Genomic DNA, 23,000 nt, shown 5'->3' with positions numbered 1-23,000 from the left:
GGTAATCAAATGTCTACCAATGGGGGAAAAAAATGCTCAAATGGTTTCCTAGCAACCAATGGTGTGTACTGGGTCCACATGAAAAATGAAAAATAAAGACAGTGTGTGAATGGGTACTTGTGTGTGTGTGTGAGACAGAATGAAAAAATAAGGTTCAGATTAACAGTGCACATTAGAAAGATATAGAGGTGTTTTTGGACTGAAGTACAGAGATGAGACATTGTGCATTGAATAAGAAAAGGTAATGAAAAGAACAAAAAAGGGGGGAAAAAAAGCTGCATCAGGGACCTGCCACTCTAATCGACAAACAGCATTTCCCCAGTATCTCAACAGGGGCAGTGTTGACTGCGAGTTGATCCAAGGAACAAGTCTGCAGACAGTTAAGGTCATGGTAGTGTGATGTCGAATCACAGTTCAAAAAGATTGCATCATGGGAATAAATCAGTAGCTTACAGACTGTTACAAATATGTAACACTGCAGGGAAGGGGATTATGCACAAACCAAAGCAATGCCTTCAGGAAATGGCCTAAAATGCAGTGCGCCATGTTTAAATGTAAAACACAGGGGGTTGTGCTGTACCAAAGTCACACAATCAGGTGAGAGTAGTGGTTTATAAAATTGCTACAGAGCACTGCACAGAGAAACAGATGAATCTCGTTTTCCAACCACTGCTGAACAACATTGTAACCAAAACACAAGTCCCTTTTAAAAATGATTAAACAACAACAACAACAACAACAACAACAAAACCAGAGTTACATTTTATTTGTTTATCTATGTGCTAGCATATGAAATGTGAGGCGCAAAGCAGCGTGTAATAGTGTGTGTGTGTTTCCACAAGATACTACTCTGCGTGTGATTGTGTACGTGCATGTGTCGTATGTCTGTCTGTAAAATTGTGCGTGTGAGCTAGAGAAAGGCATACTATCTCCATCCAGCAGCTGCCACAAAGAGGCTTCCCAAAACAAGTGCAGGGCCGTGACAGAGACAGAGCGACCGCAACCTTCTGGTGGTGTAATAGGAAATTAATTGAGACCATCAATATGGTATTAATCATTAAAGAACAGGTGCTGAGGTGGCACTTTGCTGACTGCTCTGCTGTTGGCAGCACTCACATACACACTTAAAAGTAAAAGTTTGATCTGCTGTTTTGCAAAAAATGTAGGTGGGAACAAAAAGAGAGGTAGAGAGAAAAAGAAAATGAGGGAAAGAAAGTCCCATTAAAACACAAGAAGAGAGAGTGGGACCAGAATGCCCCAGAGCGTCAAACAGTGCTATTCTGTCAAATCCCGCTGGTGTCACAGAGATATGCACAAGGTGTCCTTTGGTGGTGGTCCAAGGTATTGGACGGCAACAGATAGTGCTTCTCTTTTGAACGGTTACAAAGTCCACATTAGGAGGCTGGAGGGCTGGTGGTGGAGTAAGTTGAAATGTTGTTTGCCAGAGAGACCATGTTTGGGTTTTGGGAGTTCACTTATCCTTACTGGTTTGGTTTAGATGCCAAAAAATATTCAATTAGTTTTAGGAATAGACAATGTTTTGGGTTCAAATATGCTCAATTATAGTATCAACCCTGCAAATGAAAGAATTACTTCACCAAAATCTTTTGTTTTGCTTTGACAACAAAACGAATATTGTAGGATCAAATCAGTAGCACACCCACAAAGAGTAGAAAACCAGCTCCTGGAAGCACATAACACGTCACATCTCTTTCAGCGCAGGACCAGATGTGACCCTGGATTCACCAAAGATAATCAGATGTGAAAACTGGATGGGGTCCCCATCTTCAAGGTGCACCACCATCTCACACCTTCGTGTCCAACTTCTAGTTCATCTACTGAGCCAGCTGGCAATCACTAGCTTGGATCCCCCCAAAAATCCAGATTTATAACATGAAAGAGAATGGACATGCCATTTGTCAGTAACCTATATTTGGACAGCTTCAAAATACTTCAACCCAATTTGTCTCATGAAAAACAAATGCACCTGATGAGTGACAGAAACAACACTGCACATAATCATTTGTATAATATCGCAGGGCTAATTCTATTAGTCTGTGTTTCAAGTAACACACTGTGTTTTGTGTGATTTTGATCTTCTGACTCTTAGAAATGCATAAAATAACATAACATAACATAACAAATGTAGGGTTTATAAAGTAGCAAAAAGCACTGTAAAAAATTAAAAAATGTCAGGTAAATATTCATTAATTCCCTTGGAGGCCATGTTTCTTATAGCAGCTAATTCATCATAAGATAAAGCACAGTGAGGACTCGAGGGCAGTGTTAATCAGCCGGAGGTGAGCCAAATTGCAGAAACTACAATAAGCTGTTAAGCACACCACGTCTTCAAATTGTTCAAGGTGTGTCACTGCGATGAATGCTTCTTCTTATGAATAATACATCACACACGTATACATAAATATATCTGGAACAAACTTTGTATATGTGTCTATGTGATGAGATGCGCACAAAACATGAGCGTATATCTGTGTTTGGGGGGGTTGTACTTAGCGGCAAAGTTCAATAGTCTTTAGGGATCGCATAAAGTCTTCCAAAGGCACCTTACCCCAAACCCTCACCACTCCATGTTTGTCAGTGTCAAGGTTGAGCCTATCAAATGTTTATGATTCAAGAGCTGTAGATAAGACAAAGATTGATCTGGATCGAAAGGCAAATAAGATTGCCAAAGCCCAGAGTCAGCTGAAAAGCCGGCAGAGGGAGCAGAGGGGGAGGAAAAAAGAGAGACTTAAAGGAGAAAATGCATTAACACAGGTCTAGCCCTGGGAGAGCACGGAGTATCGAATACTTCCTGTACACATACTGAATACTTGGGGAGAATATGGATCCCCCATCATGAGCAGCTGACTGATGCTGTATCCGTGAATGCACATGTGTCTGTGTTTGATCTATGGCACACGTGGCACAAAGTTTTAGAGTGCTGATGTGATCCTTGTGATGTGACTAGCACTGTGCAGACAACTGGGAGAATAGGACACCCTGTCTCTTTTCACCACAGTGGCAATAACATATCAGGTTTAATTTACCATCTCTAACAGTGGAAAAAAAAAAGGGAAACGATGTCATCAAATAGAATGTTTTTCAAAGGCCAGTGTTATGCATGGATATGTGTATTTGTGTGTGCATGTGGGACAGATAGGGGGATAAGACCCTTTGATGAATTTCCCACTGGCCCTGGCCAGCTTGCAGAAGCGGAACAGAGCAGAGGCCACCAGAGAGTTGGGGTCTGAGCCCCGGGGCCTGTTTTTTCCCACCCTTTCTCAGCCTGCCTTCCCCTTACCTCCTCTGATCAATACTGGGTCCTAATCACTGAGGACAGTATGGCAGTCCTCTCTTTCTCTCATCTCCTCTCTGAGTTTTTCTTCTCATTCTTTTTCAACCTCTGCCTCTATTTCTAGCATAAATTATGCGCACTTGCTTTTTCTCTGTGAGTTTGTATCAAGGATGAACGCGTCCAGATGTGTCCCCACTTTTCCTATATTAGGAACACATATTCTGACAGTGTTTCTATGCATATTTGCAAAAGCGAGCCAGTTTGAATCTCTGTAAATATGTGAATAGGCTTATACGAGACTGTTAAAATGTGTGAATGTGTCTGTGTACAACAAGATAAGAGAATATCCTTGAAAAAGCAGCACCAACATAAACCCCAGTGAATTCTATGAGTAGCATGCATAAACTTGAATAATAACACATCCCCTCATTTAGGTGGCTTTATCCCAGTTATCTAATTGCTCATGTCTTTTTTCTTTAATAAACTAATGAATGGAGCTGGGTTAAGGCCTGGAAATACATAGCCAGCAATAAGAAGCACTGCTTTAAACCCCAAACTGCATCAGAACAGCTGAATAATTTGTAGGAGAAATAATTACGGGGCAGAAGAGCAGGCATCAATCCTGGAACACCGACAGTGCCCTCGCTGGAAACTACTTCACCCATAAGCCAAGGCTCCATTAGGTATTGTCTAGGGCCCACAGGCTAATTTGTTTGCATCAATAATACATTCAAAGGATTTATCTAACTTGCAAATGAGCGTTCATTTACTGGTCCAAGAGGCAAGGAGGAGAGCAGGAAGCAAAAGTGAAGGTGTAAAGGCTGAAGCAGCTGGTTGCGGGTATCTGGGACACAGTTAAGTCTGCTATGCAGCAGGATGGTGGTCCATATCTAGCAGGTAGTTGGCAGAATTCAGATATGGTTGCCTCTGACATGCTTGGCTAACAGCCAGTGTTTATGTAGGGCAGAGATGGGCCAAGGTGTGAGTGACCAACCATTGGAAAGGCATTAAAAATGAACCAGAGAGTCCCATTACAGGCACAACATATTAGCTTCTCCACCAAATATTCTCTGATCCCATGCCAGATGAAAAGATGACAAAGAGGAGTGTGTAAGTCTGTGTCTCTGTTAGAAGAAAGGGCTGTGGTATTAGTCAGACATGGTGGGGTACTGGGATCCCCAGTGCCCTTTGATCTCTGTTCTGTGCTGTCTCCCACAGGTGATACCAAGACACTCAAAGCCAAAAGTGGAGGTGGGGTTTAACAGAAGTGAGCTATAGAGAGAGAGGGGGAAAACAGAAGAGACGAGAGAGACAGATAAGTATGGGAGAGGAGGAAGGAAGCTGGCCATGAACATATGCTGCCTCCCCGTGCCAAGCCCCACTGGCTCAGGCAACCCACGCATACGCTGCACTGCTGCTGCTGTTACCACTCCAGCCCTCTCCAACACCAACACCATGGCACTACTTAGTCAAACAAAGCTGGAGAGATGAATCTGGAAAGAGACCGGGTCTCCCCAGTCTCAGCTCTGCCAGGGTAGGGCTGCTTGGCTTGGATAACACAGGCTGATTATAGACACACACACATACATATACAGAATAACGGCTTTCAGCTGTTTGGCTAGTCACCCCCAAAATTTGTGACTCTTCTTGTGTGGGCCACCATATAACACTATGATAAACTGTGAAACAGGACACAGATTTTGTAATTTTCTAATGGGCTTAATTTTTTTCACTCTGAAGAAAGATTGGTGGAATCTGCAAAATATAAATTCTTCATGCAAAAAATTAAAAAGAAGAATATAAAAAATATATTTGATTCAGGACTACTGTAGTAAAGGGTCTTAAACCTTTTGTTGATAGAACATAAAAATATTAGTACCCAATTATGCCAATTCACAACAATAGTCAAACAATAGTCATCTTAATGCACTTGTACTTATATTATTAGTTAAAAGCCAGACAGAATTACAGAGAAACTATCCACTAGCAGTCACAGGAGGATGTATAGTATGAACAGTGTATGTATAGTACTCATAACAAGCACTATAGTCTTATACTTAGATACTTCTAACTATACAATTTATCAGACATGAGAACAAAAACTGTCCTTTAGTAAAAGACAGCTAAAAAGACTGAATGGGAGGAATGTTTTCTGTACTGGCTGTCTAGCATTTCTCATATGGTTTGAAAAACAGTGTATGTGACCCGCGTATGTGAGACAAAGACAAGAGCACTGTGGTTACTGGAACTTTTATGCTTGACGTACTTTACACCTAAAGGTATCATTAACACTAGCAGTCTAAAGGCTCAATTCGGTTTTCATTGCTTAAAGATTTTTTTTTATGCGCCAGATTAAAATTCACAGAAAGGTCACACACTGTTATTTTTATAAAATACCTGATAGGATTTTTAAGTTGAATCATTTATCTATGAAATATTTTGCGAGACGAGCCACTGCCATTACTTAAAACGCTGCAGTGCGGCCGGGGAGAGGTAGGGGGTGGGGGGGTGGGGGGTTCCACAGAAAAATTTCAAATAATGTCTAAACGTGTTTTTGATTTTTGGTTTTACCGTGTTGTTGAAGGAATGGAGGATGAGGATGGGAGATTCAAAGCAAAGACAAAAATGCAGAAGATCAACCACACAGATGTACCCTGCTTGCTAAAACCCATGTGCACGCACACCAGCATCCTTCTAGACCCATAAATCCAAACAAACCCACACATGTAATAGACCCATACAAGACACCAGACACACAAACACCCTCAGACGTTGAGCTATATAATAACAAATGCTTGTATAACAGAGAAATCAAATTCAGGGTTCATCTTGCAATCTGAGCCTCACAAACTCAATTCCCCTCTGCTGTCTAGCCACTTCACGTTCCACGCCTTTTCTGTGTGAACGAATGGGGTCAGTATCGCCACATAAACATCATCCTCTGCTCTCTCCCCCTCCCCCCCCCCCTTTCTCAGTGAATGGATGCTGAGCACTGGTGCATATCTACGCAGGGATGGCAAGGGCACCGAGGAGAGAAAATCAATACTATATCTCAGCACTAAGCACAATCCCAACCAAAAGCAGCTGGAGTTTGCAGGTTGCTCCATAAACTGGACGGCTTCATCTGGCCGGCCACTGTGTCGGTGGATTGCTACTGTAATGCACTATAGCACAATGGCCTAGGCCAGAGTCTGCTAGACGCAGAGGTACACACACTCGCAGACAGAAAAACGCACATACACAGAGACAAACAGCACGCTCCTAGGGAATAGCAACAGCAATGAGAAAAACTCTCATGAGGCAGGAACAGGGTTGACAAACACACTCTCCTCTCTCACAACCAAGGAAAAGCACCTCAGGACCATTTAGCCCACCCTTACTAGGTGTGTGTACATTCACGCACTTACACAGCTGCACATAAGCACATAAACAGTCACACAGACGTACTATACGTACACACGTTCAGAGGCATATACAGAGACGGCCCTTAAAATACTCGCTCCAAAAATAGCACACTGGAAACCGGACTGAGGCTATTATTATTGCACACACGTCCTGCCCGGTCCCACCAAGGAAAGGGAAGAGACTAATGATTTTCCTGGTGCAAGCAATTAAAAAACTATTTGTCACCTGCCAGGTTGCATATGACGTTAGGGGCCTTGGCAGAGGACCACAGAGTAACTCCACATATACACACTGCACACAGACAAAATGGGTTGCACCATAGCAAGCCGTCTAAAGGCAGAAATGGTGCATAAGAAACAGGTGAAGCAGCTAGAGGGCCACTGAAATAAGGGAAGCAAGAGGGAAGAAACAGTACTTTGGATAGAGGCATAGAGTTTTGTAAACGGCTGATTTATCCGGACAGGTTAATACCAGGCCAAACAGAGCCTCAGACAGCACACTGCCGTCAGGAAGTCATGTAATATTTAGAATCGAGCCAGTGAAAGTCATTCTGCTCCTGGCTAAAATAGAAATGTATATTTCCCCTTCTAACCTACACAACCTCACCCCCCCTAATAACATGACAACAGAAAAAGTCGTTGTCATCCATCTATATCCCTACTCTGCCTGTCTTCCTTCTCTAAAAATGCAGGTTTATATACATTTTCATGTCAAATGACTTGGTTTAAGGAATTTGAACACTAAAATTACATTGTGGTACATTCCTATGCTGATCAAGTATTATGCAGTTTACATAATATCTGCTCAAACCCATATGTGAAACTTAGATAACATAAAGTGTTTAATTTATTTTATTTGGGTATCACTGACATATATGATTCCAGTATAAAACTTGCTATGGTGGAGGATATGCTCATAGGGTGAAAAAGGCTGATAAAGAGCTTCACCAAATGATGCAAGGACATTCACCTGAAGCTCTGTATCAGCAAAATAATGAACTTGTGGTGCAGGGACAGAAGGCCAGCTGTCCTGGTTGTCTTCCAGAGAGTGAAAGTGAAGAAAGTGGACTTATTCCTAAAAGACAAGTCACTAAACACGGAAACCCTTTTCATAGCCTGTGATTTCTAAGGGATGTCATAGTCTCATGATCCCGAGCTGCGATGTTCTCCTGTTTTAAGCAGAGAATTATGATGTCTTTGTGAAGAAGTCAAAGTTAGTGCATGCATTCTTGAGCTCTATCTAGACATTGATATTTGTGTTACCAAAAATAGGACCGATATGAAATCACAGTGACACTGACCTAAGTTTTGATCACCACTATCAGATCTAGATCTAGTGAACGTTTTAGCATTCTTTAAGGCATCCCTGATATATAACGTTCACAAGAACAGAATCAACACACGTTATGTGTGGACTGCCTGAAGGACAAACAACCACAAAGATCACGATAAAGTAATATCATGGAAGTTGTATGATGGTTTGGATGCCACATAATGGATACACAGTCTGACTTAAACCAGGAAGCCAAGATTTGACTATGGGTTGTGTGGGAAAAAAACACCTTTATGTATTGGAAGGGACTAGTACATGCAATATGCCTCCTTTGCACTATGCAGCCCTCTCCAGATTCAGCTTGAAGCATACACTTGGCTGAAGTAATTTATGAGGCAGCTCGTTAACGTTAGGTGATTTGCACTGCTCGTTTGCTCCCGCTCATCTCTACCAAATGATATCATCTTCTACCTCTAATCTCCTAACTCTAATCCCCATTCTCAAAGCACCGCCACCCCTCCCACCTCTTGTTTCTTGCGCCTCTCTTTCCCTTCCGCAATTTGCTTTCGTCGTCCTCTTCTTCCCTCCTCCTCCTCTCATTCTCTGTGTCTTCTCAGGTTTGCGTGGGTGTGTTTTGAGATGGGAGAGCAGACAGGGATAGGAGCAGAGCCGTTCCATTGAAGGGTGTGTGTGTGCGTGTGTGTTCAATATGACATCTACTCAGATCAAAAAAGACTAAAAGAAGTCTGGTTTGACTCTGAAGGCTTATATGCCCTTGTAGTTACTTCTGCACTGCCCCCTACTGAGAGGGAGAGAGTGGAGGCCAAAAAAGAGATTTTTCTCAAAACATGCAGAGGGGCAATAGCTCAGCAATCCTGGGGAGACGCAGTGGCAGACAAAAATAAAGACACAAAAATAAAGAGGGGACGGGGAAAGATGGCAGGAGTGAAAAGAAGAAGAGGAATATTTATTGGAAGCAACAGATACTGTATGGCAATGCTCATGACAGAGTTTGTTACTGACAATTAGGAAAAGAAATTGCATTGTTTTTGATTGATTGATTGAATCTTTATTTTGAACATGTTGAAAAAGTATAAAAAAAAATAGAATTAAAAGAGACAAATGAACAAAGCAAACAAAAGGAAAACGAGCAACCACAACTCCAAATAACGTCCATGTTCAAAAAGGAGCAGGAAGAAGCATAAGCTTATTTAATCCCACCCCTTTTCCACTATCTAGTATCAATAGACTACAGAAATACCTCCTTGCAATTACATTATATGTTATGTGTAATTTTTTTTTTTTTTTTTTTTTTTTTAAATATATACACATATATGTTTCTATCTATCCATACATACGTATATACACACATACGCACATATACACATTTTCAATAACCCCATTAACACCTCAAGGATACACAGCCTACAATTATATATATATATCCATACCAACAAACCCGTGCATGCGCACACACATGAAAATATTAGACAAGAACACCCTATCAAATCTCTACCTTTTCCCTGTACCCTGTAAAAACCATATCCTTAAACCGCTTTTTAAACTGCGCCATGCTTGGACATTGCTTCATATCTTTACTTAGTCTGTTCCACAGCTTCACTCCACACACAGAGATGCAAAAACTTTTTAATGTTGTACGGATACGAGGATGTTTTAAATTTAATTCCCCCCTCAAATTGTATCCCCGTTCCCTTTTAGAAAACATTTTTAGAATATTGTCAGGAAGCAGGTTATTTATTGCTTTATATATAATTTGTGCTGTGAGAAAATGAACCAGATCTGTGAATTTTAGAATTTTTGATTTTAAGAATAGTGGATTTGTATGATCTCTGTAACCAGTTTTATGGATTATCCTTATGGCCCTTTTTTGTAATATAAAGATTGATGATAGCGAACATTTGTAAGTATTGCCCCAAACCTCTGCACAGTAATTCAAATACGGTGCAATCAGGGAACAATAGAGAATGTGGAGTGATTTGTGGTCCAGAATGTGTTTTAATTTACTCAAGATTGAGACACTTCTTGAAATTTTGTTATGTATATGATTTATATGAGACTTCCAGTTTAATTTATCATCTATAATCACACCAAGAAACTTATGTTCAAGTACTCTTTCAATTTCCACACCATCTACATGAATCTGCACTTGTGCATTTCTAAGGGAATTCCCAAATAAGATAATTTTAGTTTTACTTAGATTTAGCGATAGTTTGTTCCTGTTAAACCATTTTTTAATTTTGCACATTTCTGAAGTAATTGTATCCAGCAGCTCCTTTAGATTCCCCCCAGAACAAAAAATATTTGTGTCATCTGCAAATAATACTAATTTTAATATATCAGATGCCTTACAAATATCATTTATATAAATAATAAATAATTTTGGACCCAGTACAGAGCCTTGTGGAACACCACAAGCAATGTCCAAGCATGATGAGGAATGGACACCCAGCTTCACAAATTGTTTCCGGTCACTTAAATAATTTTTCACCCATTGCAGTACAACCCCCCTAATCCCATACCGTTCCAGTTTATTAATTAATATGTCATGATTGATTGTGTCGAATGCTTTCTTGAGATCCAGAAATACTCCAGCTGCATACTGTTTCTGATCTATAGCATTCGTAATCTCCTCAATTGATTCGATTAATGCCAGAGATGTTGATCTTTTTGATCTGAATCCATATTGACTGTCAGAGAGTAATTTATATTTATCTAAGAATTTGTCTAATCGTTTATTAAACAGGTTTTCTAGGATTTTGGAGAATTGTGGTAGTAAAGAAACAGGCCTGTAATTTGTGAAGTGGCGTCTATCCCCGGTTTTATACAGCGGCACAACTTTAGCTATTTTCATTTTGTTTGGCACTTTTCCCGTCTGAAATGATAAGTTGCAAATATAAGTTAGAGGTCCTACAATTCCTTCAATGACCTTCTTGACGATTTTCATGTCAATATCATTACAATCAGTAGATGTTTTATATTTACACATGTGTACAATGTCAATTATTTCTTTTTCCTCCACTGATGTGAGGAACATTGAGTTAGGGTTCCTATCAATCAGGTTTTCACTACAGTCTACTGATGGCAGTGACTCAGGAATTTGTTCTGCCAGTTTTGGTCCAATATTTACAAAATAATGATTAAAGCTGTTGACCTTATCAGCAGTGTTTTCCATAATATTGCCATTATCGATAAAGTATTGTGGATAACTTTGTTGTCCAGAATTATTTTTAATGATACCGTTTAAAACATCCCATATTCCTTTCATATTATGTTTATTGTTGTTCAATATTTTACTATAATACTCCTTTCTACATACACGTATAATATTGGTCAACTTATTTTTGTATTTTTTATATTTATTTTCAGCATCTTTTGTTCTTTGTTTTAGGTATTCCCTATAGAGTGTATTTTTCTTTTTACATGCATTTTGTAAACCCTTAGTGAGCCATGGTCTATCTGAATATTTGTGCTTTCTGTTGTATTTTATTGTTGGACAGTTTTTATCGTACAACTCCATGAATATTCTTAAAAATATGCCATATGCAATATCAATATCAGCTTCTTTGTACACATTGTCCCAGTCCTGATTTAATAGATCGTTCTTAAATGCAGTCATCGTTTCTTCCGTCCTTACACGTCTGTATCTCAGTTGTTCTTCATGCTGATTTTTCTTATAATTAGTGTCATAAACTGCAAAAACTGGTAGGTGATCACTGATGTCATTAATTAATAATCCACTCACAATGTTGTTTTCCATATTGTTAGTGAAAATATTGTCAAGTAAGGTGGCACAATGTGGTGTAATTCTGCTAGGCCTGGTTATTTTAGGATGTAAACTCAAACTGTACATAGTGTTTAGGAATTCGTCGCTCATTTTATGCTTTTTTGGATTCAACAGGTCAATATTAAAATCACCACAGATAAACATAACTTTTTGATTTGTTTTAGAGAATATTTCCTCTATGAAGTCATTAAATACTTGAATACTAGAGCCAGGTGTTCTATATATACAGCTAATTATTACATTTTTTTCTTTTTCCTTATAAATTTCAATTGTTATACATTCTAGTAAATTATCAATTACAGTTGTCATACTTTCTACCACCTTGTAGTTTAGGTTTTTATCCACATACACAGCTACTCCCCCTCCACTCTTGTTCCTTCTATTTACAAAATTCACTTCATATCCCTCCAGTCCAAAGTCCATTCCTTTCTCCGCATTGATCCATGTTTCAGAAATGGCAATAATTCCAAATGGATTTGTCAACTCATTTAGATATTCCTTTATATTGTTGAAGTTGGCATACAGACTTCTGCTATTAAAATGGATTATTGATAATTTATTTTCCGTGTTGATGGTGTGCTTAAACTGTTCATCAGTGAAGTAGCAGCAGTTACAGCTGATGTTGTAGTAGAAATTATTTTCCGGGTCTATATCCTTTTCTAAGTCTAGAACATTATGGTCTGTGTATTGAAATGTTCTCAGTTCCAGATTATCATAAAGAGAATTCCAATGAGTTATGTTGATATTGTTGTCGGATGCAGATGAAGTTCTTTTGGACTGTGCCATGTGTTGTGTTGTGTGTCACGTCACATGTGTATTCATACCTCCAGAGTAAGTTGACCTCAGTATTTGTCCAGCTCTTCCATATTTCTGATGACCAACACTTTGGCTTTTAATTCATTATAAAACATGGTTGAGGCTCTCAGGACTTCAGTGTTCACTTTAGCTAGTAAATTGATTCGACCACACTGACCTAATACTTTGTCTTATATCCTTTCCACAAACAGTCCTTAGTCTCTTCATCCCTAACCCACAGAGAAATCAACCTGTCTCAGAATAGATACAGCTAACACTCTCACAGAGACTGATTTTTACAATGAAAATTGCCAATTATAGAAATTGCAATCAGAGCTGTTGGTTTGTACATTGATGAGTGGTAGCTGGTTAAAGGGGAATTGAGATCAATATCTGACTGAATGCAGAATGAATGACTCTGGCCCTACCAGAGCTTTTACGCTGACTTCTCTTGCTACTCTTTGTTTGTAACATTCACTTTCCCTGTCTTCCCCCCTTACCTCTCTCCTTTCTTTCCCTGGCTCATCTTTCCCACTATGACACGTCCAAGTGATCGTGTCGGGATGTCAGCCCTCATCCACGGCTAATTGGGGCTCAGAGGAGTAATCAGGGCAGGACAAATCAGACAGTTCTGGTCATTAGCTGTGACCAGTGTTCTCTGGGAAGCTGGGAGATGCGTGCACACTTCTGCCATCACGCCTGAGCCTGCAAAGTGACAAAGGCAGACGCATGGCTTGACATGAGATAGGCCCAGCACAGATTTATTGTGAATCCACTGATGTTCTGTGCTTTCTCACACGCACAGGCAGAAAGTAAACACAAATAAGACTGCCTGGTGACACAATTCCCAGAGATTTCTTATTATCTAATATGGTAGAGGCAGCAAATGGTTGCTGAAGAGAATGTTCATTACAGAGGAACAGAAGATATTATCAAATCAGGAGCAGGGTTTGTTGCACTCGCTAACTCAGACTCAGATATTTGCTTTCGGCTCTGGTTGCAGGACTTTGTAGTTGTTTTAGCTCACACTGGACAGTGAACAGAGCAGAATAACGTAAAATACTGGTGTCAATATCAATCTTGAAGTCTCGAAATGTAAACATGTCGATGGGTACTTTACCCGAAATCGGGTGCATGACTCTTGAGCAAGATGAATGTCAATTCGCCTTACTGGCGGAGCCTTAACCTTTCAGGATAACTGAATTATTTAAGCACCACATACCTGTTGTGGGCCTCTGTTTCTCTGTGTGGATTCAGAATGGTTAGGAGGCTGCATGAGTCTATGGTCACGCACGCCTCTTTGGCTGCAGAGTGAAAATGGCAAGACAAATGCAGCGGGGGATTTGTGATAATTGGCGGTGCTGGTGGGCTAGGCGACGGGCCTAGAGAAAAGGTCGCAGGCACTGAGGAACAGATCAGTCTGCCAGGAGGAAAGGAGGTGCCCGGTGCCTCTAGGGTTTAGCTCAACTTCTCCCTTTCATCATATGGAGAGATTGTGCTCCAGTAGGGGCCATTAATTAAGCACCAGTATAACCTTCAATTTGTTTAGAGGTCAGAAGCCCCAGTGTTACTGTTCTGGGCAGAGACAAACTTCGAACTATTTTCTCACTGAGTAGAAACAGGGAGCAGCAGATGTGCTCAGAGGTCAAGAAGCAGAGTTGATAGCAGGGGGAGAAACTTATTTGAATGTTTATGAGCATTGTAAAAAGAGAAGGTTAGCGTCAAAAGAACTGTGTCTGTGTGACTGCACATCGGGAGGAGGAGAAGTGAGGAAAATGAGGGGAGCCACAGGGACATGGCTCACACCCTGACATGCTCGTGAAGCAGCTGTTCTCCTCATGGCTGCGAGAGTAGGGGCCTGCCAGCAGCAGCATCCTGCCGAGAGCACCATGGTTTCCCACCATAGTGCAGTAACAGAGTAGCAAAGTCTGTTGCACAGAGACACACACACACACACACACACACACACACACACACACACACACACACACACACACACACACACACACACACACACACACACACACACATACCTAGAAAGACAAGCATGTGCAGACACTGATGTGCGCTCCCATAGCACATTCTGCCACCTGTTCTCCTGCCAGTCCGGCGTTGAGGTTTGGAATTGAACAGTAATGTCAGGTGTTGCAGTCAAATTCATATGCTATAAATCTGAGCTAATACTCTGTAGAGGTGCATTTCCATTTGATACAAACAACAGACTGCATAGCTAAAGGCAATTATATTTTTACTGCCTCCATTTGCCCTGAGGTTGTAGACAGCCAGTCAAAGCCTCACCAGGTTTTTCTGACTCTCTACCCTCTGAGTGAAATCAACAGAACGATGCCCAGGCTCATCCATGATTTATCTCAGTGAAATATTCATTATGTAGCTTTGCGTAGTCTGGACGTATCTGATGTGAATCTGGACCTGACAGCTCTGCTCCGTCATCACACATCACCTGAGCCACTACGAATCCGGCACCTGTCTCCCAGTGCTCAACGCAGAGGCAACTAAACTGATCCGAATGAATAGAAGACTCTGGTAGATATAAAGAATCCATCTGTCTGCCTTTAGCCTGCAGGCATGTCCACTCTGGAGCTACTGTATCCTGCTTACACACCAACCGACGGATCAGCACAGCAAAGGAGCTGCTCAACATTTCCCATTCAGTTAACTAGGTTGGGAAAAGGCCTCTGTCTTCACTGCTGCTGAGTATGAGGCATGAGGCCTGATGAGTAGGTGTTGGCCCGTGAACATGATGTGCTGACAGAACTGGCCCAGATGTATCGATCTGAAGAGATTGGCAAGCTTGTTATAGGAAGTGAATACCTTGGGAGTTCAAAAGCACCGGGTGGTTTTGATACATCAACAGAGCAAAAAGGGGGGAAAAAAGTGTAAAAAAAAAAAAAAAAGAAAGAAAAGGGGGGGGGGGGGGGGGGGGGGGCTCTGATGTGTTGAACAGTTAGAAAAGATTAAAAGAAGAAGAGGGTAGGATTCAGCACCATGGACAGCACCACAGAGCCTACATCGCTAAGAGTTCTCTTTAATCACAAAGTTATCACTCTGCCTGTCCAATTAGGTAACCTTTGAATTATTACATAAATTAAAATACCTGAAATACTTTCTAATAGTGCTGGAATGATCACAGGGACAACAGTGACAACTCATTTTCCTACATAACACTAATTCAAGTGGTTCCAAAGTCATTATACTCTGAAGGACTAATGTAATAAGAAAAATGTAACTGCAGTGAATGATGATATTAATAATGTATTCATGTGAGACAGAGACTAGAGCAGAGTGGCCTAAGCTGAGGAAGGTAAGAGAGAGAAAGTGATAGCTGTGAAGAAACAAGGTCGTCAGCATTCCCTCCTGCCTTACTAGTCATTTCATTATCTCATTCCTCTCTCCTCCTCTTTAAAGTAGGAAAAGCGGGAGAGGCTATTGACCCCTCTCTGTGTTCGTGGCAGGCAGCGGGACAAATGAAGTTTCCCCTCAGACCCCCTCCGTATTAATATCATAATTATCCCCACCTCTGTGCCCCCGCCGGCCAGCACAAACTCCACTGTCTGATTTGATGGAGAGGCACAAGCAGGGAATTACATTCGATTAGCACTAAACAAGAGAAGGGGACACGGAGCAATAGAATCAATCAGTGCCACCAGGACAGGCAAGATCCTTTGTGTTACTGAGTGTGTGTATGTGTGTGCCATGACACGTTGTACCTAGAAAGACTCTGTGTAAGGTGTATCTAATTATCTAATTATGCACACTTTTGGGAAAAACTAACAGCATTTAAAGAGTGGCCAGACATTCCCAGGATATTTATGGAGAATTGTGCGCCTATTTTTTGTTAGCAATGTTGAAAACACACCACAGTATCACACAGAGCCCAGTTTTAATATTATTTCTTTTTTTTTAACAAATCCACTGAAATGGGAACTTTTTTCGGAGTAAAAACCCACACAGTCCGCTCTGAGCAGCTATCTGTCTCAGCAGCAATTTGGATTCATTGTTTGCAACCCCAGATAACTGTGGTGGTACTTTCCTTCACTCTCAGCCATTTGCGGGGATGGGCCAGACATTCTTAAGTGGTCTAATGCCATAGAGAGGTGGAGGTAGTGTGGCAGGAATGAGCAGATTTAGAGTGAGAGGTGAAAAGAACAAATGAAAATGAATGGAATGAGAGAAGACCCCCCTCGCAGGTCTTTATTCCTGTCCCCTGTCTCATTACCCAGGCTTTGACTCAATAAAGAGTGGATAAAGAGTGGATAAAGAGGCACACACCCACTGGTTAACCCCCTCCACCCCCTACCTAAAACACCTTTCACTAACCTCACTCCGTCTGTCATTCTCATTTCTCGCCTTCTGGATTTCTTGCACTGTTACACACATATCCAAAAATACTGACACACTGTCCTCTTTCGCTCTATACTACTATAGGTTTTTTCTTCCTTAAAATCTTTAAATGCATATTTTTCTCCAACTCGCCCTGCAGTGTGTTTTTTTTTCAGCTCAACTTTTTAAAAGTTGTGTCCATCTCACTCTCTCATTCACAGTCTGTCTCTACCCTCTCTGTCCTCTGTGTTCCCTCCCTGTCGGTGGTGTGTAATAGGAGTTATTTTCATCCCTGTCTCTCCGTGACTGTGGCTGCTGGATGGCTGAATATTTACATTTTTCACTCACTGGTGACCTTTCCCTGTTGCCGCTCTGGGAGCTCCAGTCTCCTTGCTGCTCTGCTGTTGACAGACTACTGCCTGCAAATCTCATATGGACACAGCAAATGGTACACAGGGAGTCAGGGACAGAGAGTTCAGAGACTAGAGGAAGGTGGAAAAAGAGAGAAAGAGAATACGAAAGAGACTGTAACCAGGCTGACTGTCAGTTGTCTGAATGAAAGTGGCAAGAAAAGACAGAGGTGCTGAAGGTCTATCTGCATCTGCAGAGATATGGCCTGAAGTGTAATCCTTTACCTCTGGTATCACTGTATCACTGTGACTGTGGTTTCTTGTCAGCCCAGATGGTCTGCAATAAACTGCCTGAAAAGAGATGTAAATCTGGGGTTCCAGAAATGCTTAGTGCCAAAGAAAATGCACGTTTGTAAATAAATGCTTTTTATCTGGCAGCAGAAGGTGCTTATTCCTTTGAACAAGTGGATGTGTTAGCTGCACACACGCAGCTCGAGCCGTGGGTGTAACAAGAACTGCTGAGCAGTGTAAGAGATGGGGGCCAAGGATTCACTAACCAGTTGTTCTTAACTGATGCTCTACAGTTAAAGGAAAGAAAGGCAGAGTCAGTGAACTTCTCAAAATTTCATGAGTGATTATGTGCGTCTATCTTGTAGCTGGCAGAAAGCGAGGTTTAAAATGAAGGTTGCAGTTTTGAAAAGCGAGTGACCCAGTTTGACCTCAGCTCTGTGTTATTCACTTTCAGTTCGGTGTGTACATGTTTCTGAAAGTCTGCATGTGTCCTTGTGTTGTGTATGTGTCAAGCGCAACTTTCCCCTGACTTTCCCTGGAAATGTGGCTATTTTTCATCCTCGAGTCATGCTCCTCTAGCTCTGAAATTGACTTCGGCTAGAGAGGATAGAAAAAAGAGCATGTTCACATTCTAGGCCTGTCTGAAAACAATGCCATTATACCCATATGTAAGTTAAGGGTGTTGTCATCACTGAAAAATTCTTCCTCTCTAAACTGGCCCCACAGAGATTCCTTACTACTGCATTGCCATGTCGGTGATGGAAGATGAAATCCACAGTTCTCCTTCGGTGCTAATATTCATTCTGAAATTCAGCTGAACAAAATCTGAAGATTCAGCAGTCTGAATTAGTCAAATCAAGTGGTGTCTTCCAAAGTTATACAGTCTTCAGTATGAAATCCCCTCTTACTATCCCTCCACTACACAAGGGAAACAGTAGAACCACACAAAGGTGATTTAAGACCAAAAACAATGTAGGTTTGGATGATTTGATTCTGTTGTTTTGATATTAAAGTATTTTTGCATAGAACAAGGACTGTGGGTTTTGTCCCCAATCACTTAAACTAAAATGGCCAAAGGGGGATCTCAGCCATTACACAAATGAAAAAAGCATACCAACAGCCAGTAACTACTCGCATATGCATATGGAAATATAATAAATTCATAAGTGACCGTTGGCGTCTATCCCAGCAGAGTGTGGGCGAGAGGTGGGGTCCATCATGAGGCCATCCCCTAAATATGCTAATATTATTTCATTGTGTAGCTCATCACATGCAGAATAGCCACTCTAAATGTCAAATTCTGCTGAGTACACAGGAGCAAGTCATTAGTATGAGTATTGTAAAACATACTGTATTTATAGTGCTTGAGCACAACAGAGTTACAACAATTTGTGAACACTGTTGGGGCTGCCGTGGAAGTGGAAGAGGAATAAGGATGTGTGAGAGTGTAGCCAAGACAAGAAAACACAATATAGGAAGGTGAAATACACATACACACAGCACTTCTTCTGATCCACTGCAAGGCACCGCATTTGGTGGGAGGTGAATGAGATGGGCATGACAGGACGTCTACTCTTCCCATAATTATTTTACTTTTTTATTAGTTTTTGGGTATCGATAATCTATAGCAGCGCTGCATGTTTACTGCACCGGTCTGTCTTGTGTGGCTGTTGTGGGAAAAGAAAACTGTTTTTCTTCACATTATATGCAAATGTAAGTGCTCTCTTGGTTCACAAAGTAGAATGTAAAACCTTGTGCTCTTGAAATCAACATCTGAAGAGTATTCACTCTGACACAAAAGCAGCCAGTTATCATGAGAATAATAATAGACTGGTGCAGTAGGCTTTCAATGTCAGTGACATTATAAGATGAGCAAAAAAATTCCAGTCATTCTAATGAGATAGCTAAACATTTTGACTACGCTGTTTTTGCACAATTGAAAAAAAGAAGCTCTCGTTTTGCTGGCAACGACTTATTCATTGACACAATAACTTCATCTTGACGCTTTGAGTTAAACATCTTGGGTGAGTTACAGCTTTTTGTGAAATAACTACAGTGGTTTGCTGCATTTTTGAGCTGTTTTTGATGTTCAGTGTGCAGAACTTTAATCAATGTTTCACGAAATGTAGCAAAACATTTGAAAAAAAGCTGTAAGAGAAAATATTTGAAGATTTCTTGAAGATTTCCTTAAGAGGTGCTGCCCATACCACCATGCAATGGATGAGGTAGTAGAGGCCAGAGCAGTTCAATAAAGTTGCTTAATGTTCATTTTGTCTCGTGAGGGACAGTGCAGGGTAAAATAAACTGTTATCGTGAGAGAACAGAGAGGGTTATTGCGTGCGATATGAAAGACTTCCAGTATGTGGTTGTCACCGCAAGTAATCCGATGAACACCAGATTATTTAGGCTGAAGTCAACCAAAGTGGGTTTGCTTGCTCAAATCCCAATAGGAAGGTGGAGTCATGTTTTTATCTTCTAGAGTAATTATTTCCATCTGTCACACACACTGCCAACATAAAGCAATAGAAAAACAAACAGTTTTTGTGTGAACGCTTTTATTTACTGTGGGAACGCTCAAATTATTTTAAGCGTTCCCAGAGTATTTAAGCAATTTTTCAGCCTAGTTTTTCCTCTTTTGTCTTTTGCCCCCACTGGTCTGCTCTTTTGTTTTACTATCAGTCATTTTATGTGGGAGGGGAGGGATGGTTGTAAGGTTTGTGGGAGGAAGGGATATTGGCTCGATGGCACGTGATGATGTTTTCTCAGTCTAGTCAGTACACACATTTAATTTTAAACTGAGGCACATTAGCCAAAGTATATTTATCCCACAGATGTTTTTTTCTTCTTGTACACAGAGATGGATTGATCGATAGACAGACAGACAAACAGACACAGTCTCCACAACCTCCTTTCCTCTGTGTGTATGCTTTATGCTCCCTTAAAACAGTGTGTGTGTGTGTGTTGGTGTGTGAATGGCTGTATCAGACACCTTCCAACAATAATAGCTGCCATGCTAAACGAGAATGATGAGACGTATTGGGTAGGTGATCAAAGGACTACTATTTACAACCACTCTCAGCCTGCAGACTTGACGACCCACAATAAGCACACTATACTGTACAGGGAACCTCTTCCATCATGCTTTTACTGCCCATCACTGCAGCTGTTAGACAGGGGAGATGGCAAAGCTTTTAGCTGACTGAGATACCGGCCGTGCTGGACGGCGTGTATGGGCAATGCCATCAGAAAACTGAATGACTGGGAAAGATAAGGAAAATGGAAGCTGGGAAGAGAAAAGAGAAGGCCGAGAGGGGGTAGTGGAGGGATAGGTTGATGTGTCCCTGCTGGCTGTCACGAGAAAATGCTCCGGTTAAATAGAAAGTGATATCACGCAACTCATTCAAGTTCTTGTGAATTGGCAGTTAGAGTCTTCAGTAAACTGAAGCGTGGTGAACTGTAAAAGAGGCAAAGGGGAGTTCTTACCTGGAGAAGCCAGTAGCACCTACGGTGGAAGGTGGGGATGATGGAGGAGTGGACGTAGCAGCCATATAGACACTGGACAGAAGTGAGATAGCAGAGAAAGACAGAAAAGGGAGACAAAAAGAGCACATTACACAACAGTAAAGTCCAGGAAATAGACCGACCTCTCAGGTAACCATGGCAGCTGTGACCTTTGAAACCCTGACCTCTTCTCTCCGTATGATAACTCCCACAAGGACTGCTGGCAGATGGCCAAGCTATTGTTCTTGAAAACAAAGACAGTGAGCTGATGGGAGAAACTGGATGGGTTAACCAGCATTTCATCACTGTCCCTACATAACCATATGACTTCTCCCCCGGTTCCCTCTCCCTCTTTTCCACTTATATCCTGTCCTCCTTGGAAAGTACCTTTGACAGAATGATTCAGGTGTTTCTTACTTCAACCCCCCCATCACCCCGTGGGGCAACCCTGCACATAACTAAAGCACAGTGTTATTAATATCCTTATCGTAAACAGATAATACTGTGCCTGGGGGCTCGTTACAGTGAAAAGAGCTAGGCGGGGCTGATAACGCATCCTGATATCTGGCGGAGGGGCCAGGAGACATTTTTCACCAGCCGGCAGCAGAGGCAAACGCAACGAAGCACCACGCACTGAGGAACAGCAGCAAGGCAGCACTTAACCTCCTTCCATCCCCACTCCTTCCCAATCCTTCTCTGGGAGACTCATGGCCGTGGCTCCCAGGTGACCTAAAGGGATGGCAGGGCTTTTGCTTGTTTACAGCAGCAACAAAAAAGTCTACAAAACTCCTTCCTTCCATAACCCTCACCAGCTAGGACACAGGCTGTGATTTTGTGTGATACAATATTTAGAAAAGGCAAGGGTAAAATGGATTGTTCTTTAGACATGAAGCCTGGTTCCCAGAGGAATAAGGCAGAGGAGAAGGCTGAGAGGGCTGAGCTTCATCCAAGTCCTCTTTGGTATAAATGTTTGATGAGAAATTAGGAGAGCTACCAGCTGTGGTGATACATACACTGTTAGTCAAAGTGCACATGCACATATGCAGATGTTCACAGGAAGGTACAGCATCATCATTCAACACTTGTTGAGTAAGTAAAGGGAGGTTTCCTGGGGAGCTGTGAATGGGCAGAAAGAGGACTACATTATTTAATGATAAATAGGCACCTTGAAGTGTGCTATGTGTTTGTCTTCTTTAACCTGGTTAACTATGCATGGCCTACAGAAGAAGTTTGCCTGTATATATAGAAAGTAGCTTGCCAACATCAAACTGCCTTGTTAATTACAGCTAGCACTGTACAGCAACACAGACTGGGCAAATGGATAAAAAAAGGCACATTACACAGTTAAAACACAAATACATCACACACAAGTACAAACTCATGTGTGAGGCTGCGTATATCCAGAATGTTCACCCATAGGAGTCTTATGACCAATTAACAAGAGTCAAATTAGCCTTGACTGTTTCACCAGGTGTTCCATTGTTCCATTCACATCTTTTGTGAACTCATTTCAATACTACTGAACTCTGCATGTGAGAGTTTGAGAGGGTGAATGCATGCAGACTGCCTCCTGTTCTTATTTTTTGCTGCACTCTCATCCATTACAGCTGTCTGAAAAAGGATGTATGCCTCCTCCCACTCCCATAGCTCTGCCATCCATTACTCTACGCTGGCAATGGGCAGACACTTCCTCCCACACCCACAGTGAACTGAACATCACATTACTACAGTCGACTACAACAGCTATCGTCTCGCACATTTCTCCTGTGCAGTTTCGTGAGCATTTATGTCACAAACTCTACTTTGGACCCTTTTCAAGAGATTAGTGATGCAACAAAGGACACTGGTCTATATGGCATTAAACTGTTTATGCATTTCACTACAGTCATGTGTTGAAAGTTCTGTGAAAGGTGCTTACAAACAGAAATGCCAAATTTCTGTCTGT

The 23,000-nt window shown here is 41.4% G+C and overlaps 1 protein-coding gene across 9 annotated transcripts in view; it reads right to left on the bottom strand.

Moving 5' to 3' along the window:
* camta1a (calmodulin binding transcription activator 1a) overlaps positions 1-23,000 on the bottom strand; it is a 283,929-nt gene that overhangs the window by 45,685 nt on the left and 215,244 nt on the right. For all 9 annotated transcript variants that reach the window (XM_004546316.4, XM_004546315.4, XM_012917837.4 and 6 more), the window contains one exon: positions 21,038-21,109. In XM_004546316.4, coding sequence (XP_004546373.1) covers positions 21,038-21,109 — 72 coding nt within the window. The remainder of the gene's footprint in view (positions 1-21,037; positions 21,110-23,000) is intronic.

The sequence above is a fragment of the Maylandia zebra genome, linkage group LG20 (genome assembly GCF_041146795.1).
Source record: "Maylandia zebra isolate NMK-2024a linkage group LG20, Mzebra_GT3a, whole genome shotgun sequence".
Taxonomy (NCBI): Eukaryota; Metazoa; Chordata; class Actinopteri; order Cichliformes; family Cichlidae; genus Maylandia; species Maylandia zebra.
The sequence above is the reverse complement of the archived record's forward strand: the minus strand, read 5'-3'. Positions and strand labels throughout refer to the sequence as shown.